We start from the raw sequence: 15598 nt of genomic DNA, 5'->3' as shown, positions 1-15598 counted from the left end.
CACGCAGCAGGCATTTCCAGCGAGGCTCCAGGGCTCGGCGGCCTGATAACATTGTCAGCGCTAATGTTCGGGAGGAAGGAGTTGAGTGGCGGCGGGGGTACAAGGCCACTTCTTGTCACGCGGAGAGACGAGATTACACTGTTCAGGCTGAGAGAGAGGCTGGTTTGGTTAACACAAAAGCCAGCTCTGGTCTTCGTACAACCAAAGCCGCTTAACAACAAGGCTTTCTTGGTTCTACTTGGTTCACTTATGTGATTTACTTACTATGGTGTGCACCGTTCACTGTTGTGTGTATAATTCTTGTGTGTCGTCCTACTAAGACTCTAAAACCAGGCTCTTAGAAAAAACCCTGGGAAAGCTGACTGCCATAAAGAATATAGGAGGCATATGGTTAACAAAACCACTCTGTATGTAGCACTGTGCAATAACATATGTGTCAAAGAAAGGAAGGTAAAGACCCTCTTCTCAGCCCTGTCCACCAGCGCCTAGCACTAAGAGCAACATTCATATCCTGCTGATTTCCCTTCCTGGAATGTGCATTGACCACCCTGCTGATTCTGGTTGTTGTTGTTCCCCTACATTGAATATTAGCTCAGCTGTGGCCCCTAGCAGTCTACAGCTATGTATGTGGCCTAGGAGAAATATAGCAATGGGCACATTACCACACCATATGCTTATTGCTATGGTTCTGGCCAATTCAGTGGCCTGCTGTGCTAGGAGCTGTGCAGCACTAGCGCTGTCCATGGTGCTGACTGCTGACAAAGAGCTACTATATTCCTAATGAAACCTATTCTGGAGGCTATGGCAGCCATGGCCACTGCCCTTTCTTTAATACCCATCTGGCTCCCTGTGCCTGGCCATTATGAATCTGACACATGTTGAGCCAACAGCCACGCAGTTGCCTCCAGCACCATGTTAGTGGAATAGGACGTGGTGCAGCTGGGTGGCTGTATGGGGTCTGGATGGATGATACCATTATAGCAAGGTTGGATATCACTAGCTACAGACACCTTGTTTCAGCGAGAGCTCATTTTGGCGCTGACACATGCTTCATCACTCAGCTAAACTGATCTGTTCATGCAGGGTCAAGGCAATATGAAACATCATAGACCTGGTGCTTCATTCAGCATTTGTCCACTTGAAAGTGAGAGCAAACCAAACAAAGATGACATTTATACAAAGTAATGAGTAAGACTGTAACTTAACCCAGACCTCCATTAATCTTCAGTGATGCAAATATGACACTTCCTCTCCCTTGACCTCGGACACCTGTCATGGAAAGGCCACTCTCCAGGAAGTGACCGTTCAGTCACCGCCCCCTACAGCCAGGAAAGCAAGGTCCCTAATCCCTAGCTAAGAGTGTCACAGTAAAACCTTCCCGTCAACGTTTGTTTCAGCCCAGAAAGCAGCGATGATAATTATCTGGTCATTCATTCATTCATACGTTTCCTGCCTGCTGGATGACATGTAGAGTGGCAGTTTGGTGATTAACCTAATGTGAATAACAGCAGCGTCGCGTCCCTTATCGTCCTGGAAGGCGAGCGCTGCTGTCTCACGGTGAGCGCTACAGCTTAAGACGGGAGGGGGGGGGGGGGGGGGGGGTTGCTAGGGAAGTGATGGCTCTCTGACAGGCAGGCAGGAAGGGGTAGGCAAAAGGGGTATAGGAAGAAATGTGAGCAATGTCATTTAATAGCTTCATTGACTACAGCTCAGCGTTCAACACCATAGTGCCCTCAAAGCTCATCACTAAGATCCTGGCACAAAACACCTCCCTCTGCAACTGGATCCGGGACTTCCTGACGGGCCGCCCCCGGGTAGTGAGGGTAGGTAGCAACAGATCTGCCACCCTGATCCTCAACACTGGATCACCTCAGGGGTGTGTGTTCGGTCCCCTCCTGTACTCCCTGTTCACCCACGACTGCGTGACCAGACACGACTCCAACACCATCATTAAGTTTGCAGACGACACAACAGTGGTAGACCTAATCACCGACAACGACGAGACAGCCTATCGGGAAGAGGACAGAGACTTGGCCGGGTGGTGCCAGAATAACAACATATCCCTCAACGTATGATGATTGGAGGACCGAGCACGCCTCCATTCTCATCGACGCGGCTGTAGTGGAGCAGTTTGAGAGCTTCAAGTTCCTTGGTGTCCACATCACCAACAAACTAGAATGGTCCAAACACACCAAGACAGTGGTGAAGAGGGCAAAACCTATTCCCCCTCAGGAAACTAAAAAGATTTGGCATGGGTCCTCAGATCCTCAAAAGGTTCTACAGCTGCAACATCGAAAGCATGGTTGCATCACTGCCTGGTACGGAAACTGCTTGGCCTCCGACTGCAAGGCACTACAGAGGGTAGTGCGTACGGCCCAGTACATCACTGGGGCTAAGTTTCCTGCCATCCAGGACCTCTACACCAGGCGGTGTCAAAGGAAGGCCCTAAAACTTGTCAAAGACTCCAGCCACCCCAGTCATAGACTGTTCTCTCTACTACCGCATGGCAAGCGGTACCGGAGCGCCAAGTCTAGGAACAAAAGGCTTCTCAACAGTTTTTACCCCCAAGCTATAAGACTCCTGAACAGGTAATCAAATGGCTACCCCCCCGCCAACCACTCTTTTACACTACTGCTACTCTCTGTTTATCATATATGCATAGTCACTTTAACCATACCTACATGTACATACTACCTCAATCAGCCTGACTAACCGGTGCCTGTATATAGCCTCGCTACTGTTATTTTTCACTGTCTTTTTACTGTTGTTTTTTATTTCTTTACTTTTATTTTTGTTCACCTCATACCTATTTGTATCTTACAAATTGCACTGTTGGTGAGGTCCTGTAAGTAAACATTTCACTGTAAGGTCTACATACCTGTTGTATTTGGCGCACGTGACAAATAAACTTTGATTTGATTTGACTCAATAAGGTGGCAGAAGCGCTGTCTAAGTGAACGGTCTCTATTATCTACTATTATCTACTCTGCTTTCAGGTTGACGACAACAACAAACGTGCCCGTTTGCTCCCAAATAGTATTGTCTTTTCTCATTGTCATTGAATGAGAAAAGTTGTAAAAAAGCAAAAACTTTTCAGTTGGACATTTTGATGTGTTCTATATCTAGTTGTGTCTGCACCCGCTTCCTCTTGAAAGTGTCATTACCGAAGGGATATGGAGTCTGTGTTCCTCAATCACTCCGTCTGTAGTGGCTGGCCTGATTGGATAGATTTAGCAGGCTGCTTTTCTGTGGGAATGCTTATCAAATGCAACCGCTTCAAGGCAACGGCACCAAATAAATGCTTCTGCGGCAATCACAGATCATCTTCATTCAATTCCCTCCCTTTTCTCTCATCTGCAGGAGGACTTAGCACTTGGTTCCTTTTGAGAGAGGGGACACCAATTATACTGTCCCGGTCTATGTGAAGTATTTATATCAAAATATTATTGTTTCTATTTGAAACCTTCAGTCATTTATTCCCCCCCCCCCCCAAAAAAAAAATTAAATAAAGTGTGTCGAGATTACTCCAGTAGTGTTTTGAAATGGTATGTTTGAGCAATAGGTGCTGCCGTGGTCCTAGTTGGATATATCCACTCTCTGAAACTCTGAAAATGTGCATTAGAAATCTCTGCTTCTTCCCGGGCCTATTTGCAATTGTCCTTCAAGGGTCTCTCCCCTCTCTTCTGAAGAAGAGCTGTGTGGACAACACTGAGTTTCTGTGGCCCGCCAATGCAATTGCTTTTCCCCGCTCAGTGTTCCTATGAAGTTATTGCATCTCATTCTGTTGGCTACTCTTCCCTCTACAGAAGTGTTATGTTGTTATCGCCACACCACAGACCCGGGGGGGGGGGGGGCAGAATACAAATCTAACACCCTATTTAATCCCACTGGGAGGAATAGAGAGAACAGGCGACTACTTTTCCACGTTTCTTGGTTTTGGTCAAGATAGATTGTGGAGATGAGTATTGGGGAAACGACAGTATGCCCGATACAATACAGCTTGTATTGACTGATGTGTAAAACTGTAGATTCAGTCACTATTTCGTTATATGATTTCCTCGGCAAACGAATATGTGCAACAGCTTCCTTATTAATGCTCTGTGACTGTAGGGTTGATTGGCTGGAGAAATGCCCCGTGTAAAATTTAACAGGTGAGTTCGATTAGCTTGAGGCTGTTTCTCTGTTTTACAATTATGATATTGATTTACTCTCTCTCTCCTTTCTCCTCTCCTCCTCCCTCTCTCCGTTACTTATTCGCTCCGTCTGTTTGTGGGTTGATATAGTATCTGAGATGAACACCGGTAGTTTCCTCCCGATGGCAGGGGTATATCGCTCGGCCCCGTTGCTTGCTACAGTTGCTATCACTGTCATGCACATTTGTTCGGGTTACACTATTTTCAGACATCCGATACTCCGTTCCGTCAGTGGGTTTCAGTCTTATACACTGTAGTATTGATACTGTATTTTTAACATTACATTTTTTTTTCATGGCTGTCTGGGGAAATATAATTGAGGTATTATATTTCTGGAGGACTTCCTGTGTATTCTCAAATGAACAACATTGGCTACTGTACTGTGTAGTGTGTGAACTGCAGCATTTTCCAGAAGAGCTAGTTCAGGGTTTCCCCAACAGGGTTTCCCCACCAAGTTATGTAATCAACAGCTAATGTTTACTTACATTTTTTTTTGGGGGGGGGGGGGGGCTATGACAGTTCATTACAAATCAGTCTGATAGTACTTTTGACAATATTTCAATCTGAAGGAAGTGACTGAATTGCACCGGAACGGCATTGGGAAGTTCAGAAGATCATCAGGCCGTACTTTTGTATGATCTTCTCTGTAGGAAAGAATGCCTCATTCTTTTCCCCGCTGTCTGATTTCGTGTCTAGTCCGGTCCATTCCGAGTCCTGTGCGGCTTGTAGAGGGAAACAGAAGACAACTAAGTGTTCCTGAGAGTCTTACCTTTCAGGGACGGGGTCATAATATTTTCTAGCTTTAAACGGTTTTAAAAGATAGAGACACATTTGTAGGAAGGAAACAGGAACTTCTCTGTTTATTACAACTGCGTCTAGTGGCTCTATGAACCAGGCGCAATTGAATTGATTTTATTTCAGTATGGGAAACGCTGAGCTAGTCAAAACCAAGCGATAATGGGACAGATATTAAAGTCACTAAAGACTGCCCAGACCTATATGGTCAGTCGGCATGGACAGGATTAGTCCAGATGCTGAATATGGACAGTACCAGTCAAACGTTTGGACACACCTACTCATTCATTTGTGGAGTTTCTTTCCTTCTTAATGTGTTTGAGCCAATCAGTTGTGTTGTGACAAGGTAGGGGTGGTATTCAGAAGATGGCCTTATTTGGTAAAAGACCAAGAACAGCTCAAATAAGCAAATAGAAATGATAGTCCATCATTACTTTAAGACATGAAGGTCAGTCAATGCCAAAGATTTCAAGAACTTTGAACGTTTCTTCAAGTGCAGACACAAAAAAACATCATGCGCTATGATGAAACTGGCTCTCATGAGGACCGTTACAGGAAAGGAAGACCCAGAGTTACCTTTGCTGTAGAGGATGAGTTCATTAGAGTTACCAGCCTCAGAATTTGCAGCCCAAATAAATGCTTCACAGAGTTCAAGTAACAGACACATTTCAACATCAACTGTTCAGAGGAGACTGCGTGAATCAGGCCTTCATAGTTGAATTGCTGCAAAGAAACCACTACTAAAGGACACCAATAAGCAAAAGAGACTTACTTGGCCCAAGAAACACGAGCAATGGACATTGACTGGTGAAAATCTGTCCTTTGGTCTGATGAGTCCAACTTTGAGATTTTAGGTTCCAACCGCCGTGTCTTTGTGAGACACAGAGTAGGATGATCTCTACATGTGTGGTTCCCACCGTGAAGCATGGAGGAGGAGGTGTGATTGTGTGGGGGTGCTTTGCTGGTGACACTGTTAGTGATTTTTTTTTAATTCAAGGCATACTTAACCAGCATGGCTACCACAGCATTCTGCAGCGATACGCCATCCCGTCTGGTTTGCGCTTAGTGGCACTATCATTTGTTTTTTCAACAGAACAATGACCCAAAACACACCTGCAGGGCTGTAAGGGCTATTTAACCAAGGAGAGTTATGGAGTGCTGCATCAAATAACCTGGCCTCCACTATCCCCCGACCTCAACCCAATAGAGATGGTTTGGGAGGAGTTGGACCGCAGAGTGAAGGAAAAGCAGCCAACAAGTGCTCAGCATATGTGGAAACAACTTCAAGACTGCTGGCAAAGCGTTACTCATGAAGCCGGTTGAGAGAATGCCAAGAGTGTGCAACGCTGTCATCAAGGCACAGGGTGGCTACTTTGTTGAATAATCTAAAATATGTTTAACACTTTTTTGGTTACTACATGATTCCATATGTGTTATTTCATAGTTTTGATGTCTTCACTATTATTCTACAATGTAGAAAATAGTAAAAATAAAGAAAAACCCTTTTAACTGGTACTGTATGTATAATATATACTCTAAGATTAACCTTAAAGGAAGAGTAAATAAAAACAGAAATACCTTATTTACATAAGTATAACGACACTTTTCTATGAGACCTGGGGAAGGGTACCAAAACATTTCTGCGGCATTGGTGGTCCCCAAGAAGACAGTTGCTCCGTCATTTTTAAATGGAAGAAGTTTGGAACCACCAAGACTCTTCCTAGAGCTGGCCGCCCAGCCACACAGCAATCAGGGGAGAAGGGCCTTGGTCAGGGAGGTGACCAAGAACCCGATGGTCAGTCTGACAAAGCTCCAAAGTTCCTCTGTGGAGATGGGGGAACCTTCCAGAAGGACAACCATCTCTGCAGCACTCCACCAATCAGGCTTTTATAGTAGAGTGGCCAGACGGAAGCCACTTCTCAGTAAAGGCACATGACAGCCAGCTTGGAGCTTGCCAAAAGGCACCTAAAGGACTCAGACCATGAGAAACAAGATTTTCTGGTCTGATGAAACCAAGATTGAATTATTTGGCCTGAATGCCAACCATCACATCTGGAGGAAATGTGGCACCATCCCTACAGTGAAGCATGGTGGTGGCAGCGTCATGTTGTGGGGATGTTTTTCAGCGGCAGGGACTGGGAGACTAGTCAGGATCGAGGAAAAGATAAACGGAGCAAAGTGCAGAGAGATCCTTGATGAAAACCTGCTCCAGAGCGCTCAGGACCTTAGACTGTAGCGAAGGTTCACCTTCCAACTGGACAACAACCCTAAGCACACAGCCAAGACAACACAGTTGCTTCAGGACAAGTCTCTGAATGTCCTTGAGTGGCCCAGCCAGTGCCCGGACTTGAACTCGATTGAACATCTCTGGTTAGATCTGAAAATAGCTGTGCAATGACTCTCCCCATCCAACCTGACAGAGCTTGATTGCATCTGAAGTGAAGAATGGGAGAAACTCCCCAAATGCAGGTGTGCCAAGCTTGTAACGTCATACCCAAGAAGACTCAAGGCTCTAATCGCTGCCAAAGCTGCTTCAACAAAGTACTGTCATATTTCAGTTTTTATTTTTAATACATTTGCAAAAAAAATCTAAACCTGTTTTTGCTATGTCATTATGGGGTATTGTGTGTAAATTGATGAGAGGAAGAAAAAAAATCAATCAATTTTAGAATAAGTCCAGAACGTAACAAAATGTGGAACAAAAAGTCAATTGGTCTGAATACTTTCCGAATGCGCTGTATAGCAGGATATCTCTTGATTCCTTTCTGATGTGTGTGTGTGTGTGTGTGTGTGTGTGTGTGTGTGTGTGTGTGTGTGTGTGTTTTTTACAGGTCGAGCTGGTGTGAAGCAGCCCCGTAACCAGCCAAGGTTCTTCACCATGGAGGGAGATGAAGAAGAGAGCATGAGTGAGTTTATTTCACTACACTGGTCCCTCTGCTTGCCGTAATGCTGTTTTGCTTGTGAAGTGTTTACACATACTAATAGTAGAATATCCCTAGTTGTGCAAAATTATTTACTTGGTTATATGTTTTCAAGTTGGATACTGTTACCAGTAACACCACATTATTGGAAGGAATCCAGGGAGGAGAATTGTAGGCCTATAGATGTATTAAATCTCCTCTTCCTGATTGGAAGGAGTACCTCCTTTAGGTTCCGAGAGCAGTTCTAGTTCACCCTTAAACTGCCTGCAACAAGCCTGTTAGGGTTATTGAGGAAAGGTTGCTCTTTCTATAGTCAAAGTACAGGGTTTGGCAACAAAACATTTTTTCCCCCAAGCCCAATGAGGCTTTCTCATGTTGTAAGGTACTGAGAGAGTGAGGGGCTTTATGTATCTATGCCCACAGTATGGAGCAAATGTTGAATTCAGTACTTTGGCCCAGGAACATCATGCGGATCCCATTACACACTTGACAGTTATGATGTTAGGACATGTTATGCGTTAGGGCAACCCTAATCCTCCCACTTCCCTGTTACACCAAGCCCAACCCAGACGGGGGCTCACTTGGATTACTGTGTTGGTCAGGGACGTCCTCGCTGCAGGGAGGGTTGTTGGCAGGCCGACGAGCATACGTTGCCAAGGTTACTCAAGGGCTTTCTGGTGGATGTGTTTGTGTGTATGTGTGTCTGGGTCAGAACTGAGCATGGTTGGCGACGGACAGTGTTGTCGTGGCGTGATCAATCACAATGCTCTGTTGTTTAAAAATCTCTTTCCCAACGGGGTTGTAATCACTCCTGTTGCGCATTGTGTTTTTTACAGTTTATATTTTCTCTTGCATGCTTGTTATTTACTTTACCACAACCACCAGCCTAGTCATACAAAACAATCTGATATATATATATATACTCTGTAAACTTTGTTTTAGAAAATGATGATATGCAACTTGATCCAGAGCTAAGTAAAATGAAAATACAATTATTATTTGAATACATTTTTGACTGCAGTGGTGCATGAAAATCCCAGAAAACACTTGTTTGTTTGTCTCCATTTTGGGGAGGTGGCGATATCCTTATGTTGTCCCTCTTCTTTCCAAGCCCTTTGTCGCTACCTTCTTCTCTCCTCCTGCATTTTGTCCAAGGATGTATTTAATCCCTGAGCGCCGAAAGGAGTAACCTATCGAGCTTTTGCTGGAGGATGTTATAAATGAAAATTTACACCCAGTTCCATCAGCTTTATAATCAGGACGTGGCGATATGTGTTCCCTCAACCACAGCTACACCTAATTTATTGATACCATGATTTATACAAGCCTTACAGTTAAATTGGTCATGCAGCCCTTCACGGGACATTTCTAGATGTTTTCAGCCCATTCTTCAATAACACAGATGAATAGATTAACACTGAAATGTTTAGACATTTTGGCGGGGCTACTTTTGTATTTACGCTGCCCATGTCTTTGGTAGTGCTTATTCTGAAAAATACAGAAAAAAAACTATGAAGATTTTCCTCAGAAATCTGTCCTTTCCTCAAGTTTTTTTCAGGCCCCCCTTGGATTGTATTGAAGGTTAATGTTGATACTAATATTACTGTGTATTTAACATACACTGTTTTCTGTAATGACTGCTTTGAAAATCTAACATACAAAGGAACACACATCACTTGTCCAGTTACAAAGAGAGATAAAGGAATCTATAAATTTTACATTTACAAGATCCTGCAACGAAGGCGTTGTAAGTTACTCTTTCTGGGCACCGCAGGTTCCAGCAGCACCGACGTTAAGGAAAACCGCAACCTGGACAACATGGTCTCCTCCTCCAAGGAGGGGTTGGGGGGTGAGGGGGCAGCTCACCTCCCTAATGGGGGCAGTGCAGGTTGTGGAGGGGGCAGGAAGCGTCCCTTAGAAGAGGGTAATAACGGGCATCACAATAACAAGTACAGGCCCAAGAAACGTAAGAAAATGCCCGGGCCCATTCTGCCCAAAAATGCCCTGATGCAGCTGAATGAGATCAAGCCTGGACTGCAGTACAAGCTGCTGTCTCAGACCGGTCCGGTCCACGCGCCCGTGTTCGTCATGACTGTGGAGGTCAATGGGCAGCTGTTCGAGGGCTCCGGCCCCACCAAGAAGAAGGCTAAGCTCAACTCAGCTGAGAAGGCTCTGCGGTCGTTCGTTCAGTTCCCCAACGCCTCTGAGGCGCACATGGCAATGGGTCGGACGCTAACGGTCAACACAGACTTTACCTCCGACCAGGCTGACTTCCCGGACATGTTGTTTAATGGGTTTGAGACCCCGGCCCCTCCGGAGGAGTCCTTCTACCTGGGTTCTAACGGTACCAATGGCTCCTTCAGCTCCCTGGGACTAGTAGAATACCCCCTGCTAGGGAGCTCAGGTGCTACCGGCCTGAGTCAGTCCTCGTTAGGCCTACCACTCACCGCCTCCGTCCCGGCCTTCGTCTCCCCCGCTATTGCCAAGAACCCTGTCATGATCCTCAACGAACTACGACCCGGGCTGAAGTACGACTTTGTGTCAGAGAGTGGAGAGAGCCACGCCAAGAACTTTGCCATGTCCGTGGTGGTGGACACACAGACGTTCCAAGGCTCAGGGCGCAATAAGAAGCTGGCCAAGGCCCGTGCGGCGCAGGCTGCTCTCTCTGCCCTCTTTAACATGCAACTAGACCAGACACCGTCCAGACAGCCCATACCCAGAGAGGGCCTGCAACTGCACCTGCCACAGGTAAGAACTACTACTCCCAACATCACGTTCACTCAGAGACTGTTGGATGACATGCTTGTTTCATATGGTTATTTGAAAAGCTTTACTTTGACTCTATGGCACAAACTCCCTCTCCCCATCCAACATCTTGTGGAGCAGTATAACAATTGTAGTAGTATGCAGAGACTCTTCTTAACTCTATCTGGGTGGTTTAACCCCATGAAATAAAAGGGCAATGGTCACATATGTCAGTTTGGTCCATCCTGCATTGCAGGCAGTATTCAGTGTTCACTTCCTATGAACTACTCTGAGTTTAATTGACCTAATGGTTTAACCAGCTCATTATAAGCCTCTGACAGGGCTTAATTGAAAAGGGAGACGAGGCTTTGAGAGACAGTGGTGCATTACAGCCTTGAGCGTTCCACGTTGCATTGTGTACACTCAAATCTATTTACACGTCACTTAATCCCGTACCCCTAATCCCTCCTGCCTGAGATAGCGACTGACGAGGCAAGGTAAATTAAACTGCAATCTTAATTAACATCAGCTCCCGAATGCTATTCAAACATACCTATTGATCAGACAAGCTGCCTGCTCCGTTGGCCTGTTTAAGAACAGATCAGTCAATGAAGCGGACGGATGATTTGCGTTGCAGCGTTTAAGCTCCCGGGTGTCTTGTCTGTCACTCATCCCTATCTAAACCCTTTTATCTACAGTAGGTATGTCTGATCCCTGAAGAAGTAGGCACCTCGAATCTATTATACTGCACTAGCCTGTCTCCTGTTCTGCTACCTGAGCTTCAGTTTGAGAAAGCAGTGTCTCTTAGGAGTACAATGGGTTGTCATTGCCTCTGTGATTTCTAATGTACACATTCGTGTGGAGGTTGTGGTTAGATTTTCAATTGATCATAGATGTTTCATCAGAGCTATATGATAAGCCAGAAGGTGATCGTCGTAACGTTTAAACTTTTCTATTCTGTCGAGGTTTAGTCTCTGGTTTTATGGCCTGGGTTTTTCTTCTGATGTTATGATGCAGAACCTCGGTATCTCATGCTCTGCTTGGTGGTTATTTCAGGTTCTAGCTGATGCTGTGTCCGGTCTGGTAGTTGACAAGTTCAGTGAGCTGACGGATAACTTCACATCCCCTCACGCACGACGGAAAGTCCTAGCAGGCATTGTCATGACAACAGGTACTGTTAGAATAACTTTCTTTTTTTTACTTCAACCTGATTGTTAATCTCTGACTCTCTGTCAAATCGAGAGAGCCCCGCTGGTGCTGCATGGATCACAACGGGGGGTTTCATTAGAGACTGATCACAAAAGATGTTTGTGTAATTTACATTGTGGATTAGGTATCAATTCACATTTCCTAGTTGATTTTATCACTGCATCATGAAACAAGAAGAACAAATGATACACTGTATTCAGTAGACAATGTCGTTGATATACCATTTTAAACCATTTTTGTCTCACAATCCACACATCTCACCCAGGCACCGATGTCAAGGAGGCACAAGTGATCTGTGTTTCCACGGGGACCAAGTGTATAAACGGCGAGTACATGAGCGACCGCGGCCTGGCTTTGAACGACTGCCATGCTGAGATCATTGCTCGTCGTTCCCTCCTTAGGTACCTGTACGCACAGCTGGAACACTTCCTCAGGTAAGTCACTGTAACCACGGAGACTGGGTTAGTAGAAACTGACTGGTCAACAAGACTCAAAAAAATATATTTTTACCGGAAGAAACAAATGCCAATGTAGAGAAACGGTTACCCTTTTCTTACCACGCGTCCGTCTGTCCCGTCTGTCTGTCTGTCTGTCCGTCTGCCATAGTAACAACAGAGAGGAGCAGCAGAAGTCGATATTCACGAGGTGCGAGAACAAGCAGGGCTTCCGTCTGAAGGACAACGTGCAGTTCCACCTGTACATCAGCACGTCGCCCTGCGGAGACGCACGCATCTTCTCACCCCACGAGGCTGCCTTCGAGGGTAAGACTTCTCCCTAGGTGGCTCTTCTTCTTCTTCATTTTAAACATGCTTCTTCTTATTCCCTTTCCATTTCATCCACAGATCAGGGAGACAGGCACCCTAACAGGAAGGCTCGTGGTCAGCTGAGGACCAAGATAGAGTCTGGGGAGGGGACCATCCCTGTGAAAGTCAGTAACACCATCCAGACCTGGGACGGAGTACTGCAGGGAGAGAGGCTGCTCACCATGTCCTGCAGTGACAAGATTGCCAGGTCTGTGTCTCTCTTTGACACCCCTCCTTTTTTACTTTGTCTACAGTTCGACAACCAGTCAAACTGTAACCATACAGAAGGTGTCTAGTCATTTTCATGGAATGAAGATTTACATGTGATATTCATAAAAACACCAACAATGTAAATCTACCATTTATGCCATTATTGTGAACTTTGTCCGACTTTTCACAAGTCAGAGACAGCCGCAAAGGCTTTTGCTTGAGCAAATCACATGGAGATAAAAAGGCCCAGAGAACAAGCCTTGAAGGAACAATCTAACAACCTTTACTGAGATTTTAAGTGTGTAATCAACAATATTGTTCATGATTACACACCTGCAGTTTGACGAGCTGTTACAGTTCCTAGGGCACTCCCAGCAGGGAAGCCATTTCCGTGGAGATTAATCAAAGGGCTAATCACGGCTCTAGCATAATCACACCTGTAGCACTGCTCTGTTGGCAGAATGATACACAAGTGATTGGGACTTGAGCGAGGGTAGCTAGCCTGAGGAATGCACTAATCAGAATCATTTGAATAGCATCTGACTCCAGGCAATAAACACCCTTCATCACTAAAAGTGGAGCTTAATGTTCGAAAAATAGAAAATGTCCAACTGAGAGGCTATTACATATTATTTTCTTCAACCCAGGATGCATTATCAGGTGGTGAAAAACCTGGTACAAGTAGACACTTTCAAATTCAACCTCTACGTTCAGATTGAGCAAAATGTTCAGGGTAAAATCCGAAATGTCAAGAGTTTTTAAACTTAGCCTTGGGTCTTAGTCATATCTTGCGCTCGGGAACGTCTGTGCTTTGTGGTGGTGAGACTCAAAAGGTCATGTGACTCAAAAGGTCATGTGACTCAAAAAAAAAAGCAGTGCCTCCCTATGAACACCACTTCTCGCTGCCGCCCTTCTCTCAGGTGGAACGTAGTAGGGATCCAGGGCTCTCTGATGTGTTACTTCACAGAGCCCGTCTACTTCTCCAGCATTATCCTGGGCAGCCTGTACCACGCAGACCACCTCTCCAGAGCCATGTACCAGAGGATCGCTGACATTGAGGACCTGCCTCAGACGTTCAACCTCAACCGGCCACTTCTGAGCGGTAAGGGGTCTGGCTGTCGTCTTACTCATCCTACATCCTCCTCCTACGTAGTTTATGTCAGACAACAGCCCCTGGACTGTCCTGAACAACATACAGTGCCAGTCAAAAGTTTGGACACACCTACTCGTTCAAGGGTTTTTCTTAATTTGTTCTATTTTCTACATTGTAGAATAATAGTGAAGACATCAAACCTATGAAATAACACACATGAAATCATATAGCCCTTACACTGCCTGGAGGTGTGTTGGGTCATTGTCCTGTTGGAAAACAAATGATAGTCTCACTAAGCGCAAACCAGACGGGATGACGTATCGCTGCAGAATGCTGTGGCAGCCATGCTGGTTAAGTGTGCCTTGAATCCTAAATAAATCACTAACAGTGTCACCAGCAAAGCACCATCACACCTCCTCCGTGGTACACGGTGGGAACTACTGTACACATGCAGAGATCATCCGTTCACCTACTCTGTGTCTCACAAAGAAGGTGGTCCATTGCTCGTGTTTCTTGGCCCAAGCAAGTCTCTTCTTCTTTTTGGTGTCCTTTAGTAGTGGTTTCTTTGCAGCAATTCGTCTATGAAGGCCTGATTCATGCAGTCTCCTCTGAACAGTTGATGTTGAGATGTGTCTGTTACTAAAAGTCTGTGAAGCATTTGTTTGGGCTGCCATTTCTGAGGCTGGTAACTCTAATGAACTTATCCTCTGCAGCAGAGGTAACTCTGGGTCGTCCTTTCCTGTGGCGGCCCTCATGAGAGCCAGTTTCATCATAGCGCTTGAGGGTTTTTGCGACTGCACTGAAATTTTCCACATTGACTGACCTTCATGTCTTAAAGTAATGATGGACTGTTGTTTCTCTTTGTTTATTTGAGCTGTTCTTGCCATAATATTGACTTGGTCTTTCACCAAATATGGTTATCTTCTGTATACCACCCCTACCTTGTTACAACACAACTGATTGGTTCAAACACATCAAGAAGGAAAGAAATTCCACAAAATAACTTTTACCAAGGCACACATGTTAATTGAAATGCATTACTGTTGACTACCTCAAGAAGCTGGTTGAGAGAATGCCAAAAGTGTGCAAAGCTGTCATCAAGGCACATGGTGGCTACTTTGAAGAATCTCAAATATAAAATTACCTCATGATTCCATGTGTTATTTCATAGTTTTGATGTCTTCACTATTATTCTACAATGTAAAAAAATTAAGAATAACCCTTGAATGAGTAGGTGTGTCCAAACTTTTGACAGGTACTGTATATCTCACAAAGGAATCTTTTTATGTCACTTTCTCTTCTTTGCAGGAATAAGCAACGCAGAAGCACGGCAACCGGGTAAAGCGCCTAACTTCAGTGTGAACTGGGCTGTGGGAGACCAGGGGTTGGAGGTTATCAACGCCATGACAGGCAAGGACGACTTGGGACGGCCCTCGAGGCTCTGCAAGCACGCCCTCTACAGCCGCTGGGTGCGCCTATACTGCAAGGTAGGCTACTTAACCCCCACAACACCATATATACTCTCATGTAGCTGTTGCTGTGCATGGCTGGGTAGTTGGGACTTATTATGTTCCAATAACTCAATTTAAATGGTTTAACATTCTGTTTGTTCACTTGATCGTTGAATCA

The 15598-nt window shown here is 45.2% G+C and overlaps 1 protein-coding gene across 3 annotated transcripts in view; it reads left to right on the top strand.

Annotated features, from left to right (window-relative positions):
* Positions 1-15598, top strand: part of LOC110495905 (double-stranded RNA-specific editase 1) — a 59545-nt gene that overhangs the window by 39855 nt on the left and 4092 nt on the right. For 2 of the 3 annotated variants that reach the window (XM_036952413.1, XM_036952412.1), the window contains 8 exons: positions 7820-7894; positions 9637-10657; positions 11711-11825; positions 12129-12297; positions 12470-12624; positions 12706-12874; positions 13797-13978; positions 15278-15456. In XM_036952413.1, coding sequence (XP_036808308.1) covers positions 9728-10657; positions 11711-11825; positions 12129-12297; positions 12470-12624; positions 12706-12874; positions 13797-13978; positions 15278-15456 — 1899 coding nt within the window. In that variant the 5' untranslated portion in view covers positions 7820-7894; positions 9637-9727. The remainder of the gene's footprint in view (positions 1-7819; positions 7895-9636; positions 10658-11710; positions 11826-12128; positions 12298-12469; positions 12625-12705; positions 12875-13796; positions 13979-15277; positions 15457-15598) is intronic. The other variant, XM_021571422.2, reaches the window with a different exon arrangement.

Source organism: Oncorhynchus mykiss, chromosome 18 (genome assembly GCF_013265735.2).
Source record: "Oncorhynchus mykiss isolate Arlee chromosome 18, USDA_OmykA_1.1, whole genome shotgun sequence".
Lineage (NCBI taxonomy): Eukaryota > Metazoa > Chordata > Actinopteri > Salmoniformes > Salmonidae > Oncorhynchus > Oncorhynchus mykiss.
This window is presented reverse-complemented; position numbering and strand designations above follow the sequence as displayed.